Raw genomic sequence first — 23,726 nt, 5'->3', positions numbered from 1 at the left:
GCAATCTTGTGAGGAGGGTCACATGACCAGGCAAAGCCCTTCTGTGAAAGCTCTGCCTATGGTTTCTAATGGTTTTGTGGCTAAAATGACTCTGAGGTTCCCTGAGACGAAGCACAAATCTGTGCTTAAGATGCTCCTATCACACGACTAGTCATCAGGTTCACTTGACCTCAGGTTCACTTAACCTCCCAGTCATGAAGCCTGTTGTTCTAAGGGTAAAGTGTGGGTATCACCATGATCTCTGGACAGGTATCTGGCAAAATGTGAAGTGTCTATGGTTAAATATAAAACAAAGCTTCCCTGGTGCCCCAAGAGATGTACAGACAAAGAGCAGTAAAATACAAAGCTACGGCTGCCGGACAATCCTCACCATTTCCCAGACACTATTTATGTATTTCCCCATCTCTTGTAAAAGAACTGTGCCCTTCTGAAGCAAGGACTGAATTAGCACCAGAGAAGTTAAATGATGGCATTCCTGATTAAACCTGTCTCATTTCTATTGTCAACCTAACAATTTTTATTAAAATCTCTTAAAATGCTAATGAGCCTTCATGCTTCCATCAGCAACTATGATGCTGAGACAGCACAGAGTGCCAAGATGCTGCATGTTAGCACATTTCCTCAGGAATGCAAACGTGGACAGCAGCGTCTGGCTCCGTCCATTATCACCCATAATTGCTACCTAATTCAAAAAGATGTGACTACATGTAGGAAAGGGAAGAAGCGCATGGGCTATGTCCTGATTGGTCAAGGGGGGAAGGTGGAGGAAAAGAACTGCTGAGCCATTTTGTGACCCGGCACTGCAGCTCCCTGTACCTTCTTGTCTGGCAGCAGCAGCAGCAGCAACTCCATTTTTATGAGAAAGAAAGGGAAGGAAATGTACAAGAATCTGCTTGTGCTTAAAAAAAAAGAACAGATATAAAGTGTCCTCAATGACTTGCATCATTTAAAAGGGCATTCATTGATGATTGAGTACATCTGATAATAAGTAATGCTCCTTTCTACATTTTTTTTTGCCAGAAAATTAAATCAGTGTTCTACATTACATTTCTTAGATAAATGGATTAGTAGTAGCTCTATGAAATTTAAAGATAAATGATAGGTTCTACACTAATACATGAAGTTTTGTTCAGAAATAGGCAATTCACCAAAAAGTAGTAAGAATAGCTGTAGCAATGCATTATAATGCTGAATGTGGATTAATTTTGATTTCTCATAAAAGGAAAAACTTGAATGGAATCCAGAAGATACTCTAGTGGCATTTCTGGGAAATGGAACCATGATTCAATTTTTAGCTTACTGCAGGGGTCAGAAACATTTTCTATATAGGGCCAAATAGTAATATTTTGACCCTGTGAGTCATATGGTCTAAATCACAAATGCTCAACTACACTGTTGTAGCAACGATCTGTAGCAGCCATAGATTACATGTAAATGAATGGGCATGCCTGTGTTCCAATAAAACTTTATTTAGAAAAACAGGCAATGGCCTGAATTTGGCCAAGGGCAAACTACAAGAACTTACATACAAGAACTTTCTTAGGAAACTTTTCCCTCCAGCATAATTCTTATATTTTTAAACTCCATAACAGAATATCCTGAAGGTACAGTTGTTGCTCTAAAACAATAGTTCTCTGTGATTATCTATACATCAGAATTACCTTGGGAGATTTCAAAATTCTATTGCCAGACTGCACTCCAAATTAGAGAATCCCCATGGGTAGAGTCCAGCATCAGCATTTTTTAAACTTCATGGATGATCCAATGTGCAACCAAGGCTAAAAGCCTCCATGGAGCAAGTTTCTGGCAGCAGCTGTAATTAATTCTTCAGGTAATTTGTTTAAATCCTCACTGGAATTCATTCAAAAATCTGACCATTATAAGTTAGTTACTGCCAAGGAAGAACTTTTTCTTTGTAAGAAACAGTGTGCTGCATGCCCACTTCATGCCACATGTTAAATGAGAACGTTACCTATTATGAATCAAGAATTCTCGTAACTACTATTAATATGTGTAGAAACCAAAGCTCAGAGAGCTTACCCAAACTTGCCCTAACACTACAGTCAACGTGGAGTCAGAATCCAAACCCAGGTCTGACTCCAGGCTCCAGGAGCTAGTTGGCTAGTCTCACAATGTCTCTAACAACACAAGAAGACTTCCAGGCTATGACGTTAACTAAGAGTCACCATTCAATATTAGATTTACTGAGTAGAATATTCACAGTGGTATATCTAGAACTTGCTTTCAGATTTCTAGGACAACAGTGACATTCCTGTAGTTGAAGCAAGTAATAAACAAGTATAGAGCCTTTGCTCAGATTTTAAAGTATTTCTTTATAAAGAGGACCTCAGAAGTATACTGAATATTTTTAAAAACTCAGTATAATTGATTTTGCTCATAAATAGACTTGCTTTCATTATCCTTTTTGTGTTTTATCATCTATCAGACATATCAATTCCATTAAGTGGATAGTTACCGTATTATAAATACTGAATTAGGGATGTGTCTAATAGTATGGTGGTTTCTCAAATACTAAAAATAGATCTACCATATGATCCAGCAATTCTCCTTCTAGGTGTTACTGAATCAAAGAATGCAAAAACACTGATTCACAAGGCTTTATGCACTCCTGTGTTCATTATAACACTATTTATAATAGTTAAAGTCGAGGAAAAAAACTAAGTCCCCAACGACAGATGAATGGATAAAGATGATGTGGTACATGTGCTCCATGGAATACTACACACCTGTAGAAGGCTGAAATCTTGTCATTTGCAACAACATGGGTGGAATGGGCAGGGGTGATGCCAAGGGACATAAGGCAGAAGGAGAAAGACATTTACAGGATGATTTCACTCTTATGTGGGATACAAGAAACAAAACAGAAGCAGAACAAAACAAATACTATATGCCTAACTATAGACACCAGAAGTGAGGGTGAGTGAAGAGAGGGAAGTAGAGGGGGAGGGTGCCCCAGGTACTGTGATAAAGCACTATGGGCGCTCTGGTGGAAGATTAGCTATGTTGAGGTGTGAGCCTATGCCCATAAATCATATGCAGTGTTATAAACCAATGTAATCACAAGAAACTTTTTTTTTAAAGGAATGTGTTTAAGAACAGAAAGCTTAATCACTTTTACATGGAATTTACTCTAACACTTCAGTATTAGTAATGGCATCTGAAAACAATCTGAATCAGCATCCAGAGGTTGGCAACACACAAAGTATTCCTATTTGCAGCCATAACTAAGTTGCGGTTTCATTTGGCAAAATTAGTAGTGCCTGAGTTTTGTGATTAAGAGTGGAAACTAGAACCTACTGCCTGACAAGCGCAAGGCTGAAACAGCTATTGGCTCTGCATGGAGGGGGTTGCATGAAATCTGCTGAGCTCAGCTGAGTGCTGCTGCTGCCTCGGAGACCTTTGGTCTTTGCCGAAGTCAGCACAAAACCTTAGCACATATCCCAATCAGTGGATTTCAAGCACAGTTTTAGCTTATTGGGTTTTGAGCAATGGAGAGCGGTAGGGACTTGCTACCTGCTAGAAATGTCACTGAGAGGGCTCTGTCACCAAGAGCCAGGATGCAAGGCAGAGGGAGAGGAGCCTGTCTCTTCAGTTCCAAGTATGGCTGCTCCCCTGTCAGACACTGGCTGAAGGGTCATGACCCACTCTGAAGAATAAGGGGGCAGTGAAGACTAAAACATTCTTTGCTTGTGTCAAGTTTTTACAACTGATTCCTTTTATGCATGGATTTGTTTGGCAAACTCTCACTCCATTCCCACAAAGGTGGGCTTCAGTCCAGCTCTCCCTCAATCCCTACAAAGGTGGGCTGCAGTCCTACTGAGCCATTTACCCAGCAAATGCCTCTACATACAAAGCAACTACACAATGCACAATTCACTGCCCTCAAGCAGAGTCTGAGGCTCATTAGGAGGAGTTATTTATAGGTAGGGCACTGAAGTTCTCAAAACTGCTTAGCCCCTCTTTTGTTTTTGTCCACAAAATCAATTAGGTTCAAAGATGAAGTCACTACCCAGCATTTCTTGGGTAATAAAGAGACTAAGAATTAGTCAGTCTTGTAAGGAAGAGTATTAACCAGTTTAAAAAAAAAAAAAAGGCAAAGCTCTAGGGGAAAGGGGAAAAAGTCTAAGGTCAGCAGCTACTGTGGATTTACATTTCACAGCTTCTAAAAGAAGTTTTGAAGTTCAGAAGGTCAAGGAGCTACATTTTAGCTCTGCCAATCAGGATGAGATACTACCAGTCCTTTCATCACACTTCACAAATCTGGGAAATCTTTCACCACCAGCAAACCCAGGAGACATCATCAGATAAAATATCAGCACATCAGACAGTTTATAATCTCAAGATGTTGGATAATGTTCCAAATGTACTTTTTTCTTTCTTCTTTCAACCAACAAAAATGCTCACGGCAGACAGCCTCTAGACATATGCTTCAGCATCAAAACCTGAGATATTTTATTCTTCAGTGTCCACAGATGTGCCCTGACTCTGCAGCCTTAAGTTACTATGGCCTTGAAAGTCTTAAATAGGGACATGGATGATGAATGAAATTTCAGGGAAATGCTTTCTTCATTCATCTGGCAGCTGATGACACATTTAGTACTTTTTATTGCCTATCTGTCCCAAAGAAAATGCTGTGATTTAAGCACAGTAAATATTCCCATAGGAAAATTTATCAGCTAGATCGAAGAGACTCTGAGGAGCTTGGGCAAAGCAGACAGGAGATCAGGGGCTGAGGTCAAGAAAAAAAAATGGAGAATCAGGAAGATGGGGATTAAAGGAAGTAAATGTCAGTGGTGGTGAGATTCTTGGACTTGAAGGCGAGAAAAAAGAATGAGCAGGGAGTGATGGGTCTGGAGAGTAGAAGGACAGGAAAGAGAACAAAGCATTAAAATTGATGGGGAGAGAGACTTCTGTGGCCTTCAAAAGTAAGAACAAACAAAGCTGTTGAGGGAGCAGCCTAAGAAAGAAACTTTGTGTGGCTGATAAAGAGATGAAAACAGAAAAGGGGAAGGCAGCCAAGCTCTTCACCATCTTCATGCAACTCACCTAGGATCTTTAGGCCCTGGTGTAGTCTCTTCACATCTGAGCTGGGCTGATGTACAGCGGGCTCTACTTTCAATCCCAGCCACTGAGAGAGGCTTCCTTCACTGGCCCAACGCATGACAGTACCTCACAGCCAAGTACCCAATGTTTTCTGGGCCTGGACTACACTATCTCTTTCCAACCTGACAATACTGAGCTCCACCAGTAGTTTCCCAAGAAAGCCAGTAGCCCTACCCCATTGTGAACTTTGTCATTTTGCTAAAGCTTTATGGGGTCATGTACGCGCTGGGCACACAGTGTAGACCATTTCACTTGAAGAGTTCCCACTAGATCCTATTAGCGATCTCTTCCCCTAGGTCTTCCAGAAATCTGTCAGGAGGAGTTCTGTATCTTCTCCTTGCCTTCATCCAGTCTTTCCTCCACCCTCGGGTTGCCTCTCCCTATTCCAAACCCTCTCCTCCTTGTTTCTCTCCAAACTACTCCATCCTTTCTTATTCTTTATTATTCAGAGCTTTTGTGCATATCCCAAACCAGGTATTCAGCAAGGAAACGACCCCAGCATTTCCCTACTGAAGATTTAGCCAGCCTGGCACCTATGGTGTGGCTGTGGAGTGCCCAGCTGGGGTGCTTGTGTTTCACTTAAGTAGACCAACCAGTGAGAGACAGGGAATAAGTCAGAGGCTACAAACCAAGACCCTGAAAGTTCAGTAGTCCCAACTGTCCAGTGGGACCTTGAACAAGTCACTTCCCATATCTGAAACTTAGATTTTTCATCTATAAAATGAAGACTAAAAAATCTGAGACCATGTCCCAGTTTTCACATTCTGTGGTTTTATATAACCAAAAACTATTATCAAAAAAGACTCTCAGTTGTCCTACTGTCTCTCAGCATTTAGTTTAAAGAAACTTACTTGACTGCCCCCCTATTTTTATACTGCCATCCTACTAATATTATTCACAATTTGAAGATAGCTTTGTTTTCATTCTTTCCTGTCTTTGGTTCAGTCCTTCAAAGAACATGACCAATTATCAATGCATGTGAATGCAGTAGAGCCGTCTTCCTCACTGAAGTGGACAGAAATTAAAATCACATCACTCTATTCTCATTTTCAATCTCCCCACCAGAACATCAACATGACTCCCTGAAATTGGCACAAAGAGAAAAACTGTGACAGAATATAAAAGTCTGTTTACTTTTGACCCAACTTTGCTTAATTTCCAGAATATAGAGTTTAAAAAACCCATCTGCCAAAATCTGTGTACGGTTAGAGAGACAGACATGAGTGTCAACAGCTGCCTGTGCTGTTCTGGCTTGGCCTGCTTGCTTTTGTCCATTCCCTGATTTTCTAGAAAAAGATTATCTATCCCCAAAGCCATTAAAGCATCTAACTAGGATAAATAGTGTAAAGAGTTCCTGCCCATGAAAAACAGTCCTCCACTGTCAGACATTCCCTCTTAATTGATCTTAATAAGCTACTTCAAATGAAGGGGAAAGAAAAAGCACAGCACCAACAAATGGTAATTATCTGCAATTCTCTGCCTCTATGCCACTGAATAGAGAAAATAACATAAACATTGGTAGATGCAGGCTAAAGTGCTACAATGACATCAAAATTAGGGTATTTTGTACAGTAAGTAACAGGACCAACTTGCAATTTTTCAAAGGCAGGTTTTCATCCAGAGGACAATATACTCCGTAGATGGCTGGGAGTCACAGTGAGATGAAATTTTCACAAAGCACAGAGTGAGAATAGGGTGGTTAGATGTGTTTAGCTTTGTTGTCTTAAAAGCTGTCTAGTACGGCAGAGAATTCTTTAGCTACTCAAACTTAATGTAAAATGCACTGATTCTATGTCAGCTTTAACATGACAGAACTAGATGCCCCAGGCTTTTAGACAGATTATGTTGCACATTAAAAGAACTATCAGCCTAGCATTTGGAAGTCACTGACAAATCAATTTTGTCCTTTTATAAATGAAAGAGAAAACAAAGAGTTAAGTCTCAGAACTGCTGGCAACCCCCATACACCTCAGCCTATGGGGGTGAAGAAAGGAATGGGGTCACAGAAAGATAAATTCTCTTTATATATTTATAATCTCATTTTCAATCTGGGACATAAGTCACCAATTCCTTCATCTCCTTTTAAAATTTCTTCACATTGACAAGCAATCTTGAGTACTTTCTTTGTGCTAAATGTTGGGGTAACTGTGATAATAAAAATATACCTAGCACAGAAAGAACAATGATATGTAATTCTCAGCATTAACAATTCACTGAGTTTTTAAAATTCTATGAAACTTCATTGCAGAAATTTGACTGCTCTTCCGCAACTCTGTCTGCATTACTCTCAGCATGAAGCAGCAACAACTGACTTCCTGGCAGCCACAAAAAGGGAGAATTTTGCATAGAGTTGATGATGAACTAGGGAAAAAGATGGAGGCCTAGGTCAAAGGTAACCAAAAAAGGGCAAAAGGACCAAGACCACAGGAACTGGTTCCGAAACTGGAAAAGACATGAATCAACTTGAACTATTTTTACTATTGTTCTATTAAAAGTTACTTGGATTAGAAACAGCAGACCTCTACTCTGCTGGGAAAAGAGGTTGGCAAAGGAAAACTAAAAATAATAAGTTTCATGATTTTAATTTAACTGTTTTTAGGAACTGACAAAAAATTCCATTCAAATCATCTTGGAAACTGACTGATGCCAACTTAGCACTTCAAACAAAACTACTTGTTTGTTCTGATAAACTTAAGGCACTGTCAGGACTCTGAAGCAGGTGAGAGATCTATCCAAATTCAGTCAAAATTCTGCCAATGTACAAAAGTAAGCAGGCACGAAAAGATAGTCTGCCCTTGCCAGGAGTGCGAAGGGAGGGTTCTCTTCCTCATCTTGGGCTCATGGAAGCACCTGAGGCAGACAGCCATCCTCAAGGCAGGGCAAGCGAAGTGGAGTGGAACCCTCTGAGCAAGGGGAGCCATGGCCGTAACTGCTCTGCCAGCCCCTGCAAGTTCTAAACCCCTCAGCCACCCAGGAGTGGTGGTGCCCTTAACATTTATTCAGTTATAATTCATTTAAAAATATATTTTCAACATCCTTATGGCAAAGAAAAACCACTTGGAGGATGTCAGAATGTTTTGAGAACCAACGTCGGAGAACATAATCCTTGTGTTGTTATTGCATATGTGTGTGTGTGTGTGTGTGTGTGTGCACGCACATGCGCACGCTGTATTAGTATTTCACTCTAGACTTCACAGTCAAATTATGTTAGCAATCTTTTCTTGACCTCTACATTTTTATTTTAAAATTTCTTTTAGTGAGGGAACCTTGGCTTAATATGATTTAGAGGTACAGAAGACATCCTTCAGGTGGAGGCTGCCAAGGGGCACCCAGAGTCTTCCACCACAGCCCACTGGGGCCCCGCCTCACCCTGGTCTTCCTCCCCCACTCTGACAGCCTCACCTTAACGGTCAGATTTCTATGGTTTGTTACTGGTTTTGTTTTAGTGGGCCCTCTGTTTTATTTAATTATATTCCATGTATGTGTGGAGTCATCCAGTATTTGTCCTCCTTCTGACTCATTTTGCTTCACCTAATCCCCTCCAGTGCAGTCTAGGTTATTGCAAATGACCAAATTTCAACAAATTTTATAGGTGTGTAGTATTCCACTGTGTATATGCTGTACAGTATTGATCTACTCATCTCTCCTTGGAGACTTAGGTTAATTCCAGAATTTGGCTATTGTAAATAGTGCTGCAATGAACAAAGGCATTCGTTTATCTCTTAGTTGGTGAGGTTTTTTTGTTTGTTTGTTTGTTTTGTTTGTTTAAATCCTTTGGTTAGATACTTAGGAGTAGAACTGCTGGATTATGTGCTAGATCCATTTTCAACATTCTGAGAAATCGCTATACCACAAAACTTTAGTGAATTGTGCTATTTCCCAAGGCTTTGTTGTTGTAAATAATTTTAATAATATGAAAACTACTTCTTACCATACTACACTGTTTAACCCAACCACAACCTTCTATCCAAATTAAAGAGATCAGAATACTTCTGATCATAAGAATTAAGGGATTTGGCCCAAACTACAAAACAAAACGAGACACAGAATTCAAGGCCAGGTTATCAACCCTGAATTCCTCACTTTTACATCCCGCAGTAACAAATTCTAACATACCTCAGTGATACTACAGGTTTGCTTCCAGGCCTCCACAATCAAGCAAATATTATAATAAAGAGAATAAACTTTTTTTTAATTTCCCAGTGCATGTAAAAGTTACACTTATGCTACCTATTAAATATACACTTATGCTACCTATTAAATATACCTATTAAATATACCTACCTATTAAATACATCATGTATTTTAAAAATATACATGCCTTAATTTCAAAATACCTTACTGCCAAGAAAACAACACCAACTCCTCTAAGAGTTGTTGAACAAAATGGTACCAATAAACCTGCTTGACAGAGTTGCCACAAACCTTTAATTTGTGAGAGTGCAGAGTGCAATAAAATGAAGCATGCCTATATGCAATTCAAAATAACAAAATTATCCAAACTTGCCACACATCATATTTCATACCTTTAATCCTCTGAAACTTCCTGGGCTAGTTGGAGAAGAGCTGGAGGATTTCGTTGATTTAGGAGTAGAAAGCTGGCTGCTGGGAGTTCCGTTAACTGACAAGAAGACCAAGTTCATTAAAATCCAAAATAACTCCGCCGTGTAGAGATAGCACATGCGCAATGTGGCTGCAGTGAAGCCTCAATTCATTTAAAGCTCAAAGCAGATGGGAAATCAGCAAAAAGCAAAATTGTATTGCAGACACAGTCTCAAACAAACAAGGTGAGAAAATACACATTTTAATAGGTTTCCCAACAGCGACATAAACAAATATATAAAGCATTATGGAATTAGAAATGTACCACAGGAACTTGTTCAGAGCGTGCCTATTTGCAAGGGTAGAGAAGTGAACAACCACTGTATCTGGCAGGAGTTCACTGTGAAGGTTGTTCTTAACCTTCAACGTCCATGGTCCTGGCAGATTTTAGTCTGAGTAAGAATTTCTCAGGGCTCTCCCAAATCAACAATAACTACCACAACCCCAAACCATATTTACTAAGTATATTCTTAACGGAAGGGGGGACTTATTGCCCATTTCCTTTTAGCATTTATTTGTTTGAAAGTCAAAAAAGACACTCTTCAACTTTCTTTTTATGTAGATTACGTATTTCTATTTCTTTTTTCCCCACAATTTCCCCACGGCTTGGTACGCCTTGGTGGCTTTAATACACTCCCCCCCACACGGCCATCTATTTCTGATTTGGTCAAGAGCTCAGCTGCAAGCCCATGGCAGTAAAAAGATGGCTGCTGCTGTACAGAGGGAAGGGGCACTTTGCAGGTTTTACATGAAAGAACTACAATGGTCAGACACTTCACTTGGTTCGTGATCATTCCTGCTTTTATCACCTCGATCCATTTCTGCTGTAATTTCACAAAGATGGTAGTTAGTATTTAGTATTGGTATAACTGTTTTTTAATCATCCAAGAAATTACTGATAACCCCTTTTTCCTCAGTGCTTTTGTCTAAAGTAGATGAAATCTGCCATTCAACTCTAGAGAGAGAAAAATAAGTCCACCTGCTTTTTAAATTTTTTTGCAGCACAAGGAACAGACGACTATTATCCTAAATGAATGCCAGTCTACGATGGAGGCAGAAGCCCTAGATCAAGAATTAAGACTAAATGAAGCATCGATAAGTAGGAATATAGTTCAATACTACTCTAAAATAATTATTAGTTATCTGTTTTCTTAACTAATGCTTGGGTATATTTAGATAACTGTACGATTAATGAGCAGCTTTTACAAGTACTGAAAAGCACCAATTATTTCTCAATTAGATTAAGTTTTAATTAATGCTATCGCTTTCAAAAATTTTCTTTAAAGAGAACTGGGATAGGAATTCACATAACTAGAGATTATCATGAGCAATAAACTAATAAACTTGCTGTGAGCTGACTCAATTTTATTCCATGTTTTCTTCATTGCACAGAGCAAACTGTAACAGATCAATAGTTTCTACTCCAGTTTCTGAGTACTGTTAATGGATACCACATTGATAACAAGGTTTTCTTGGAGCAATGACAGATTGAGAACTAAAGGAGGGAAGTCAATTCCTCCTGCAAGTGGTGATCTAACTGATAAATCTTTCTATAAACATACCTAGCCCTCAATATAGTATCTTTGCAAAACTCACAACTAGGAATTGAACTGGTGTCAGTAACTACATATCCATATTTACCCTAGGTAACTCTGTTATAAAGATACTAAGTCACATTAACCTACAGCATTTGGAAGCTTCTAAAAAAAAAAAAAAAATGTCTTCTATAGGCCAGGAGTTCAACAAGCCAATCTATAAACATCATAACACAGATAAAGAATTAAGGTTATTTTATTATTGTGGAAAAACATTTCATTAACTGCAAAAGTATATACATTTTTCTAAGACCTAACTCTGAAACAAAGTTTAATCATGTTTTTAATTGAATGGATGACATTGTCACACAGTATTGCCTAGAAATGGTTCTTTCTTTCTTCTAGAGGTACTGTGTGACATAAACACAGCGTCTTTTAAAATCTCCAGTAGCTAAGGAAAGGGATTCTCAGTTAACCCCATGATAGCAATAACTAAAGAGGCGACATAACACACCCTCTACAATTTCAGGGTGGGCTGGGGGTGATTCTGAGTAAGCAAGATTTTTTTTTAAGCTCAAATTATGTTAACTCTGTTATCCAGATTAATTTCTATATGTTTCTTGTACAGTATTGTGGTAAATCACTGTTGAAGCATTTAGTCAACAAGACTCCATGCCCAGCAATATTTTTGTCCCAAGACTTTAAAAGTGCATTATTATATTTGCAAAGTTGCTCACTTTGTCTAAAATTCCGATTTTCCCCCAAAATTTTCTGAAGGATAACAAGTATAGAACAACTGAAGTAGGTCTGTGAGAGCAAGACTACTTGCTTCTGGGTAATGTGACTTCTAATAACACCTTCCTGGAGTTGTAGAGTGGGAAGAGAACACAATATGAAAAGAGTAACTTTCTTCAGAATCCCAGCTAAGTCCCAGCAACTAACACAGGCCTCACACTTTTTAACTGCAGCATAAGCTGAACATACTTTTTGGGTTCATTTCTTGTAAAGACGTCATTTTATCCTCTTATGAGGGTAACACATTCACTATTAACCCAGATGAAAGTAGAGATTCAGTTAAAAATTTGGGTTCTGGAGTTCTAAGAGTTCCTAGATCCAACTGCTAAGCCTTCCAAATTCAAGTTTTTAAAATATTTATACATTTTTAAGGTTATGTTACAAAACATCTTCAAGACAGATGGAGCTTTGAGCATGTTTCTAGTTCAGGAAGTTAGTTTTCCTCTGTAGACCTCAGGGAGACAAAGTTGGATTCACCACAATGAATTATAAGTAAGATTCTTATAATCATCATCCCATCTAAGTGTGACCTACTAGAAACTCTTGTGAAGTACTGTCCATCTTTAATTATTTTATGATATGATAAGTACTTGTAAACCTAACATATCAAAAGCTAAGAACCTGACAAAGATCATTATCTACAATCTGGTAAGCTTAGTTCAGTGTATGTTTAGAAATTCCATGTTTTATTAGCTGTGGTAGAGTTTGAGACACAGAAAGCAGAGTTTGATCTGAAATAAGTAACAACAGAGATGATTTCAGTTAAAAATACTCCTAGAGTCAGTATTTTTAGAGAGGACATTGCGACTATTAACTCCAGGGTGGGGAGACCGTAGAGAATAAAAGACTATAATTGTTCCTATAGCCATTTCATATTCATAACCACCTTTTCCAAGAACAAATCATTTACCAAAATAGAATATTTTTCCTACATTGACTAGAAGAGAGATGCCTGGAGGTGACGGGCTTCCTAGGACTGTAACAATACATGCTGGTGCTTGATCTTCTGATTGTGACTGGCTTTCTAATAGAGTGGCCTAGGCACTGTGAAGCACTCCACACAGAGTTACACTGGGACAAGCCAGGTACATTCATGGAAATGGAGCAAAAGGAAACAGAAACGTGGCAAAAGACAAAAACAAAAGCCCAGCAGAGCGACAAAGCCATAATAACCATGGCTCACCTGGGGATTTGGCTGTAGAATAGGCACTGGAGTAGTGGCCAGCCCTCTTTACTGTACTCATGCAGTGTATAGAGGAGGAGGAGATAGTAAGGACAGTGGTTATTCAGCAGCTCTAGCTAGACATGTACACAAAAAGAAGGGGAAAAACAACCCGACCGAACGAAGGTGGATCAGGTTCTGGAGGGGAAGAAAAGTGCAATGCCCAAAACACTCAGTCTGTATAAAATGTTTGCTAATCGGGAGAGTTTTCAACTGATAGTACTGGTACTTATGGTCTAGATTCCCCCAAATTAAAAATTATACATTTTCACTATCTTTAATGGGAAATCATGTCAGCAAATTTATTTACAATTATAAACAAACCTAGTAGAATCAGTATGGTCAAGATATGGATATTTTTATTTCCTGAATTGTCAACACTATGACAGACCTACAGGGTTAGGATCTGCAAGACGCTGAATTACAAGTAAGTCTGACTCAAATACACTACTACTTTCCAACAATAGTCACCACTATTTGCTTGATGAAGGAACAGCCTGTGAAAACTTATCAACTAACTACATTTCTGTGTTAGGTCTGTGTTTTCAACCAATATGAAGAAAACAGACTTAATCACATAGGACAATATTCAAAATGCAGTAGGTGTGAAATAGTTCTATGTGAATACCAGGGAAGGAATCTGAGGAATAAAACTTCTTGAGAAAATGTATTATAACAAAAAAAAGTAAGTTTTGTGGGAGACAAACTTGGAGAAAGAGACTTAAATTTTTGTTTTATAAACCATGTCATCTATGCGTTGTTTTGGAATCTGGCGTACGTAAGTGTGAGAAACAACTCCTAGTTCATGATTATTATAAAAAGCTGGAGAATGACATGCGCTAGTGAGCTTTCTTTTCTCTAATTACCTGAAGCTGGTGATTTGCTGCGGCGAGAAGTCCCAGGGCTTTTGGATCCAGAATATTTAACAGCAGAGGCGCGAGAATAAGATGACTTCAAGACACGGCATTCTGGAAAGAAAGTACATTAGATAGGTCTGGTTTTAATATGCGTCAAAGAAAGTCACTGCCTGGCACTTTCATTACCTGATGGTAATGAAGAGCTGTTAAGAGCTTTCTTAGACATAGATGTACTCCCACAAGTACATCTGAAGTTATCATTACTTAGGCTACACATTTTGAGCCATCAACATCACCTCATTCATTGTTCCAGATGAATGTTCCATGAAAACAGAATCCCAAAGTCCTCGATTTATGCACACACAACACTGGCTAATCTAAACAATGCAACTTTAGCTAGTAGTGGGACAGACAACCCGAGTGTGAACTGGGGTGCCTGATCGTGGGTCTTCGCAGGACATCCTTACCCCCAACAGCAGCACCAACAGGGATAGGCTACGCTTTTATTCTTTCCAAACCCTATCATCTTAGTTTGAGGGAGTACGTAAGTCAAATTTATTCTTCATCTGACTAATTTTTATCTTCCCAGCATATGAAACACCAAAAATCAGCAAACTAGCTTTAGTAGTTAGCTCTGGTGTTTCCATCTAAGTTACCAACTAAAACACCACTTAAAGTACACCAGAACTAATAAGCACACTAAAATAATCACTTCTAAGTTGAATAATTAAGAGCCTGAGTTCTGGTGTCCTGAAGATTTTAGAGGAATCATGGATTTGACTTTGTTACCTGGGGGACCTTGGTGAGGTTCTAAGCCTCAGTTATTTTTTCTCCCCAAGATATTGGGTTAAGGGTGAAATCTGAAACATAAACTCATTGTAAGGATTAAATTTGGTAACACATTGTAATTTATGTTAAAATACTTCAATTTATACAGGAAAATTCAAATATGGGTTGGTTTTAATCTGTACCCCAAGGGCAATAAATTAACATGTGAAGTACACTAATCAGGGAAATAGACACCAGGGGAAGCTAGTTAGCATTTGAAAGACTAATCAAAACCTCACTTCAGTTTAGTTAATTAACATTATGAATGCTGGAAAGTATTCCATTGTTGAAAACAGTGGCATGTGGATTATTTAGAAACATCTTAAAGGCACTGCCATTCTTTATGAGGAAGGGTATATAAATCCAGAGGGCTAATAACCAGAACTTCAGAACTAAGCCTTAAGTTTAGGAATCTGAGCAGGCCCTGCCTCCAACTCCTAATGGAGAGTTTTGTTATCTAAGGCTAGCCTACCTAAATTTAATGAATTTTGAATAGATCTTTATGCAAGATATTGTCAGGAAGCCTGAAAGTACAGATACTGGATGTCATTAAGTCTAGAAGTTAAATAACTTATTTAATTTCTTTTTTTTTAACCTCCTAGTACCTGTACCTGAGGCAGAATTAGATCTGACACTTGTTTTTATTGTATTCATTGTTCTGTATTGATTGTATTGATGGTAGTACAATAATAACATCACAACAAAAGTATTGGCATATACTATGTCACAAGCATCCTTCCAATGGCTTTACATGTGTTAACAGAATTGATCCTCACAGCATTTTAGGAAAAGACAAGGTTAAGTAAACGAGAGAGTGGGGAGACATCAGCATCTTTCACCTACCTCTAGTTATTGGAGTCAATAATAACAACAACAAAACTATAAATGATCCAAGGAGACTCAGTAAGTTTATAACATACAGATAAATCACTGAGTCAGATGCCTGGCACATGAAGAGTGTAGTGGGTGCTCAATGAATGGTTTGTTATTGTTTTGTCCAACACTAACTTAGAACATAATGAGTTGACATGCCTCTACTTTCAAAATAAATGACATCAAAGAATATTATGAAATGAAGTTAAGCTACAGCCCAGAAAGATGTAATATATATAATGTGTAAATGCATGCTTCAAACTTAACCACTCAGAGGTCCTTAACATAGGCAATACAAACTGGCATTATCTGCAATTCTTTAAGGATTTTCCAGAGATATTACCAGTTTAAAGCAGGACCTTTCTAAAACAATATTAGAAGAGAAACAACACAGATATCTGACAGCAGTGAAAAAGAAAAAAATGATAGATGAGGTTCCAGCACAAAGCAGAAAAATCAGCCCAAAACAACGGACTTTAATCACACAAGAATTTTGGTGCCACAAAGTGTATCATTTTGAATTTTTAAAAGTTTAGGGGCCTGGTAATGTATGTCTCTAATTCTGGGTTATCAGATTCACTAACTGGACAGGGTTCTACTGCTGGACTAACTTGACAACTCAACTTTCCTTATTCACAAATCCAAAGAGTGAGACTCTTATCACTAATATCCCTCTCCTTGTAAAATGTAATGTCTGTGTGATTTTACCTCATCTACAGAGAAAAACTGCTATCCACCGATCACTATTACTGTAAAAGTTTAAAAGTAATTCAAGATGGAAAAAAATCCACAAGACCAATAATATTTGAAATTACTGATGCTGCTAAGTAGTTGAAAATTCCATACATGGGTTAAAATTGGTAGAAAGGGCTTTTCTTATCCCACCCATGAAAAATGCTTTTTCCTGAAGCTATAAACAATGAATTTTATTGTTTTTTTTTTTTTAAAGTCAGGCAAGGAAACTTGAGATAGCAGCTACTAACATTTCATTATTATCCCTTTATGTATATTCGACTGTTTCAGATTCAGTGCTATCCATGTGTTTATGGCACAGCCACCATTCTCAAAGAGGTTAGGAAATCTACTTTAGCAGCAAGACAATGCAGTAAAAAGAGACAGAATCAAATTCTAAAAAATGAAAGCTATTTCAATTAAGTGTTCTGTTTGCTTTTTACAACTAGGCAAAAAATTTTAATTTATTTTCTACTTTCATTAGTTCAAAAAGAGTATACTAAGGCCAGACCACTTATCAGGCACCAATGACTTCATCCCAAACCTCCACTTCAAGGTTGCTCTATGGTCAATGAACTGCCTTACCACTGTGATCCAGGACAAAGTCATCTTGGGCATAACGGAATTTTTCAGGTCCACATGCAATAAAAACATCATCATCACCAAAAAAGTCTTGCAGACAAGTAACCTAAAAACAAAAATCATATTCAAGAGATGAATTAGAGACATTAGGTGTGAAATAGTCAACAAATCAAATACATTTTCAAGCTTCACACCTGTAATACTGAATTAGAGAGAAAAGGTGTTTAGTATCATACATTTCTAAGCACTTTCCTCTTTGGAAATCATTTGTACTCACTTTCTCTGGATCCCAGAACAATGGAATGAGAGGTGCATAGATTCCTGTTTTATAGGTAGATCAAGGACATACATACTTATATATATATATATATATATATATATATATATTTAAAGAGTAAGTTTATTAGAAAGAGACAGGAAAGGAAAAGACACTTGCGTAGGTGCAAGTGGGCAGGAAGAGCTGCCCGGAAAAGGACAGGTTTGCAGAGAGAGAGACCAGCATGGTTGCAAGCAGGCAGTCTTGGGAGAGAGGCCTCCGCTGGGAGAGGTCAGTGCACAGAAGTCCTGGCATAGTACAGTACAGGTCATGGGCAGGCAGGCGGCTGCTGCCCTGCAGAGGGAGAGCGGGTGGAAGCACCTGCATAGGCACAGGTGGGCAGAGGAGCAGCTGCTTAGGTGAGGTTTTCTAGCTGTGGGGCAAGGAGGTCTCCAGTGTCAGTATAGAGCTGTGTTCTATTTTACCCTTCCTCACTTTTCTGGCAACACCACTTCCCAGTGTGTGACCTAGGGAGTGACTCTGTGACTTCCTGCCTCGGGCACAGTGGGAGGCATCTTGGTAATCATTGTGTTAAGTTCTCCATCATCTCCACCACCACCACCATCATCATCATCATCATCATCATCATCAGGAGAGTCAATTTGCCATGAGGCTAAAAAAGCTTAAGTTTCAGGCCTTTCCAAGATGCTATACCTAAGTAAAGAGCCTTGAATTCTTTTTTTTTTCCCCCAAAAAGGGCCCCATAATGTATTAGTTTTAGAGCCCACAAAACCTGGACCCATTCCAGGAAACACATTCATCCATTAATCCCAGTAGTCACAAAACCTGTATTCCTGGACTCGGTGTGCAGGTAGGTTACACTTTCACCCATTTTCCTGGACTGTTTGATACTCTTTCTTTTTTTAAGTACTCTTTTCCCATAATAAAGTTTTAAGAAGTTATTAGAAGTCTAGTACTTGGAATGACTACAAATGTCAAGAATTCCTTATGTCTACCTGATTACTATTTAGTCTTCCATTGGAAAACAAATCTCACTAGAGTTTGAAAACAAAGCTCTAGAGAGAAGATAGTGAACTGGAAACAGTAAGGTGAGCAGACACAGACACTGCTCTTCTGTTCCAGTTCTCACCAAACAAGATGCGGCTTCCGAAAGTCACTGTAACTCAGCTCAGGCCACAGTGTCAAGGTCTTTTCAAAAACATTTGAGATACTCTGGACTGCCTAACAATTTTCCATAGATTGGGTGGCTTAAACAACAGAAATTTATACCCTCTGGTGCTGCAGGCTCCAACTCCTGAGGTCAGGGTGCTGTGGGGTTGGGTTTAGGTGAGAGTTTTTAGGTGTCCTCACCTGGGAGAGCAAAGAAACAGACTCTCTCCTAACCTCCTTACAAGGGCACTAAGTTACTTCCCAATTATTCCCAATTCACCCCCTAAAACCATCACATTAAGGATTAGGATTTCAATAGATGCATTCTGGTGTAAATCAAAACCATAGTAAGATAGAACCTCACACCTACGGAAATTGTTTATATCTGTAGCACCAGAAACGAGATATTGGTAAGGGACTCCCATTCACTGTTGCTGAGAACATAAACTGGTGTGGCCCCTATGGAAACCAGGATGGAGATTCCTTCATCTCATAATGGAAAATACTACTAATAAATGACAGAGCAACACCTCTTCTAGGTATTTATCCAAGCTACGTAATTTTCAATTAGGTTCAGATTTGCCTCATGTCATCATCATTACTCTCAAAAAATGATAGTTGTCAAATGAATAAATGAAACAAGATAAATTTTGACTAATTTCATTCAGTATAAAGTTGTACTCAGGACACTGATACACCTTATAAAATATCAAATAACTCCTGTCACCATTAAACCAATAAATTTGCTAGCAGAATGGTGGCTGTCTCAGGGGAAGAGTGTGGGACATGGGTGCAGGGCTTTCATCCTTTTACTAAGCACCTTGGCTTTACTCTGAATAAGATGGAAACCCTTTCAGCAGAAGACTGCCACAATATAATGATATTTTATCAGGATCACACTGTGTTCAGTTTGCACAGCAAAGGGCAAGATAAAGAGCAGCACAATTGGATGATATTGCTGAAATTTGCAAGAGATGACAATGGCTTGTGCAAAGGTGAAAGGAGTCGAGGTACTGAGAGGGTCCTAATATCCCTGGGATAAGGCGACATGAGAGAAGGCAGAAGGCTATGAAGATTCCGTTTATTTTTGGTTTTGTTGTTTTGTTTTGTTTTGTTTTAATGCATACAGAACTGGGGTACAGGCCAGAGGTGCAGGGGCAGTGAGAAGATTCACCAGAGACAGAGTGGGGAGCAGAACAGGCAGATTGGTGAAGTGCACTGCTGAGGGGAGCAGTGGGTGGGTCAGGAGAGGTCTGCTGCTGGGCCATGTGGGTCACCTCCCTGACTGGGGATTGAATTTGTGCTGAAGTGGCTGGGACTAGCTTTAAAATGCTGTGCTTTAATCTGCTGCACCACCAGGGAGGGCCCAATACTCGGTTTTTATCTTGAACTTCTTAAAGGACAGAATTGCCATTAAGACTGACAGGGAAGAATGTATGGTAACAGACAAGCTCAGTGGTGGAAAGGATGCTTATTTCAGATTTGAACCTAACTGTGAAATGCCTACTAAACACCAGGTAGAAAGCTGGATATACACAAACCTGAATTTCAAGGGAGAGAGTTGGACTGGAAATGGAGATTTGCAGTTTGCCAGCAGAGAGATAGTATTTAAAATGTTGCGATGGACTACTGTAGTGGATGTACAGCAACACCAGAAGGCCAGGGAAACGCAAAACTGGAAAGATGATTGAAGAGCAGGCAGCAAGGGAGGAAGGAAAGGAGACTTTGACCAATGCTGGGAACCAAAGTGCTTTGAGGAGCTCCGAGGAAGAAGCAATCAATTGAATCAATGTTACCAACAATAAGATGAAGGCTGAGATGTGACCATGTGGAGATTATTGGGATCTTGAAGACTACAAAATCAAATGGCAGCAGCTTTAAGAGAGGACAGAACTGGAGGTACTGACTATCATGTCTTCCGATGAGTTTCAAAAGGTGGGGCAGAAAAATGAAAGGTTACAGAAGCAAGAATTTAGAGGGTTTCCTAGAAAATATCAATGCCAACTGGGAAGTATTGCTCTCCCTTGTTTAAAAAAAAAATCTGTATTTTTATTATAATAAACTGGGCACTACATTTTTATTCCTCCATACAGGCACAAGTTCCACTCACCCCCACGCCCCCAAACCACCTGCACTGATGCTCTTTCTACTCTCCTCTGCTCCCTTCCTTTCCCACTCCTATTCCCTCTGGTATCTGGTAAATTTTTTTTTCACTAAGTCCAAGTGTATTTTTGCTGTATTTGTCACTATATAATTTCTGTTCTTTCTAATCTAAGATAATTGAAACTGATAGCTGTCTTTCACTATCTTATTTCACTTAGCCTAGTCATCTTGAGGGCCATTCATTGTCCCAAAAGGCAGTATTTCATCTCTTTAATAGCTATACAGTATTCCATAGATTATATATTCCACAATTTCCATATTCATCTGTTGGAGGGCACTTAGGTTGGTTCTATAATTTGGCAACTGTGGACTCATTTGTAAAAAACTTAAGGTAAAAAAAAAATTACATTATCTTAAATTTCCAGAAATCTATCCAAAAATATGATTCACATGACATACATATAAATACATATGAACATGCAATATACATATAAATTATGTTTGTGTGTATTAAAGGAAATTTTCTTCCCATAGCCCTCTAGAATAAATTAATTTTCTTTGGCTTGATTCCAATGCCTGATAAATTAATTTTTTTAATATTAAATCTTTTTTATACCAAAGCAAAGATTTGGTTTATACTGATATATGTAATCTAATTTTATGCTAAAGCTATATTTGTGTAATACTAATCCATCTTCTTAAATTTCATTAAATACTGGGAAGTATTGCTCTCCCTTGTTTAAAAAAAAATCTGTATTTTTATTATAATAAACTGGGCACTACATTTTTATTCCTCCATACAGGAGGAATTTAACTGTTCATTTTAGTGCTCCAAATGAATGAATGCTTTCCAAGACGGAATACTGAATAAAATGCCCAGGGTCTAATATAAGCAAAAATAACTATCTTTCATTAAATTGGAGCCACATAGGTTTACCACTGTATTCACTCTAACATCAAATGTCTTAATTATGCCAGGTATAAAAAAGGGAAAAGTACAACACAGTCTAGTGGTGAGATGAGCAAAAAATTAGTAATTACAGTTCAAATGTTATGACAGGAGATGGATGTCACAGAAGACCCTGACTTATAGAAATAAAGAATTCCAGAGAACTAACTACCTTGATGAAAACAGCATCCCATAAAAGTATTCAATACTTTTTGAATATTTTCTATATTCAGATACAGCTGATTCTATTGGCTCTGCTTTTTAACATTCCTTATTAATTCTGGTAATGTACCTGTTAACTTTATCATAGATGTTTCAATCTGTAATTTAACCTTGAGGATAACCCATTTCACCAAATCTGATTTGGAGAAATGCATATTAATGTCCTACACAGTGACCTCAAACAATTCTTAACATTAGTGATGAAACCTGTGTCAGCTCAGAAGCCCTCTGAATGCTTTTAAATTCTTTCTTTAAGGCTCTTCAGAAATAAGGTGCGGTAGATTATAAAAGATACAAATATGAATGGGGAAAGTAATATTTCAGCTAAGATACCAATGGAAAGCAATCAGCAGGATCTAATGGGGAAACATCCGAGAGAGAAACAATGCAACTCGAGGCGCATATCCGAGCTTCCCAAATGAATGTGGGTCATTTAAAAACAGTAATTTTTCCATCCTCCTGTAGACAGATTAATTAGGTCAGGGTGAATAGGTGGCAGCCATAATTTCAGTGCTAGCTCTCAACAGACTGCCACAATCACTTTTTTTTTTAATCCTTTATTCGGTCTGTGTGAGAGGGGACAGAGGCAGACACAATAAAAATGGTATGCAGGTGTTAGGAGCACATAATAAACCCTTTCCTCAAAGGAAAAAGGAGATAGAGGCGCTATCACCCCCTGGCCACTCATAGCCAGCCAGAGAAGGGTCTCTATTTCCTCCTGACCCAGTGGAAACAGTGTTACTTCTTTCCTCTTTACAGAGTTACAAAGGGGGGTTTGGTGGTTGGATTTTTCCAAGATCTTCTTACTATAAAATTCTGAAGTCTAAATATTTTCAACTCTAAGAAAAGCTTACTTATATTTTTGGAGGCTGCTCTCAGAGGACCTGAGTATACTTTTTTTTTTTTTAAGAGAAAAAAGGGCTATTATTTAAAGTAAGTAGCAGTGTCGATTTGGGTTTTTGTTCAAGTGTCAGTTACGAATATTCTCAAAGAAATCTTCAATGAAATTTTCTGCCTGTTCCCTAAAGATTTAATTAACTCACCAAACACTGACTCTGAAACAAGTGACTGGATTTGTTTCTGGACATTTTGCCAGACTGTGAGCTCCACTCAAGCAGTGACATTGTTTTGTTCATCACTATAATCTCAGCACAGTATCTGGAGCACCTAACTTAGTGTGTTTAATAAATTTTCATTGCATGAATGAAATGCCTTGTGTTCTAATTCTCCCAGGTAGCCCTCTAGAGGTTCAACCTTGTACTTTCTAGAATTCCTATCAAGCCCTTATCTTGCAGGGTTGTTTTCAGATTCTAAGCTAATGTATAAACTCCTTGAACCTATGAGGCCAACCCTATAGCTCTTCAAAGGCAATATTCAGCAAATACTTAAACAAATTTTGATCAACTGAAAACCTTACAATCATCTCCAAAACTCATCTTAGAGAAAAAAAAAAAAAAAAAAAAAAAAAAACCTCTTTCCCAAATTAAATCCTTTTCATTATTTCAGGTGACTTGAGGAAAATATCTCATGCATTCTACTGCTCCAACTATCTGGTAAAAGAGTTTCAAAGTAAAGCAATTTGCAATTAAACCTACTTTTTGGTGCATTTCAGAGACCTGAATACAAGTGTTGAGATATCTTCCAAGCCTATATTACTGAAAATTTCTGGGACCTGATGAAATGCAAAAATGTAAAATCAAGGTCACTGGATATCAGTGAGAGACTATTTTAAAGTGGCATTACCTTGGGTCAAGATCATAACACCCTTGAAATGTCTATCTTCCAAAACAAACATCACAAATGGGATGATAATTATCAGGACTATAAAATACACTTCGAATTATTAATGGGTTTTCTTTTATTTCAGCTGTATGTG

General features: G+C 38.4%; 1 protein-coding gene across 6 annotated transcripts in view; it reads right to left on the bottom strand.

The window, feature by feature from the left end:
• The window catches only part of DCLK2 (doublecortin-like kinase 2), a 118,535-nt gene that overhangs the window by 35,718 nt on the left and 59,091 nt on the right, over positions 1-23,726 (bottom strand). For 4 of the 6 annotated variants that reach the window (XR_001145591.1, XM_012726892.1, XM_012726893.1 and 1 more), the window contains exons 3-6: positions 17,154-17,256; positions 14,145-14,246; positions 13,240-13,290; positions 9,651-9,745 (exon numbers count right to left, since the gene is read on the bottom strand). Coding sequence is in view for 5 of the 6 variants with exons in the window: in XM_012726892.1 (XP_012582346.1) it covers positions 9,651-9,745; positions 13,240-13,290; positions 14,145-14,246; positions 17,154-17,256 (351 nt within the window). In the remaining variant the exon portion in view is untranslated. The remainder of the gene's footprint in view (positions 1-9,650; positions 9,746-13,239; positions 13,291-14,144; positions 14,247-17,153; positions 17,257-23,726) is intronic. The other 2 variants (XM_004685318.2, XM_012726894.1) reach the window with 1 other exon arrangement.

Source organism: Condylura cristata, unplaced genomic scaffold (genome assembly GCF_000260355.1).
Source record: "Condylura cristata isolate star-nosed mole 26May11 unplaced genomic scaffold, ConCri1.0 scaffold00018, whole genome shotgun sequence".
NCBI classification, from domain to species: domain Eukaryota; kingdom Metazoa; phylum Chordata; class Mammalia; order Eulipotyphla; family Talpidae; genus Condylura; species Condylura cristata.
Note: the sequence above shows the minus strand (reverse complement) of the source record. Positions and strands in the feature narration are given on the sequence as shown.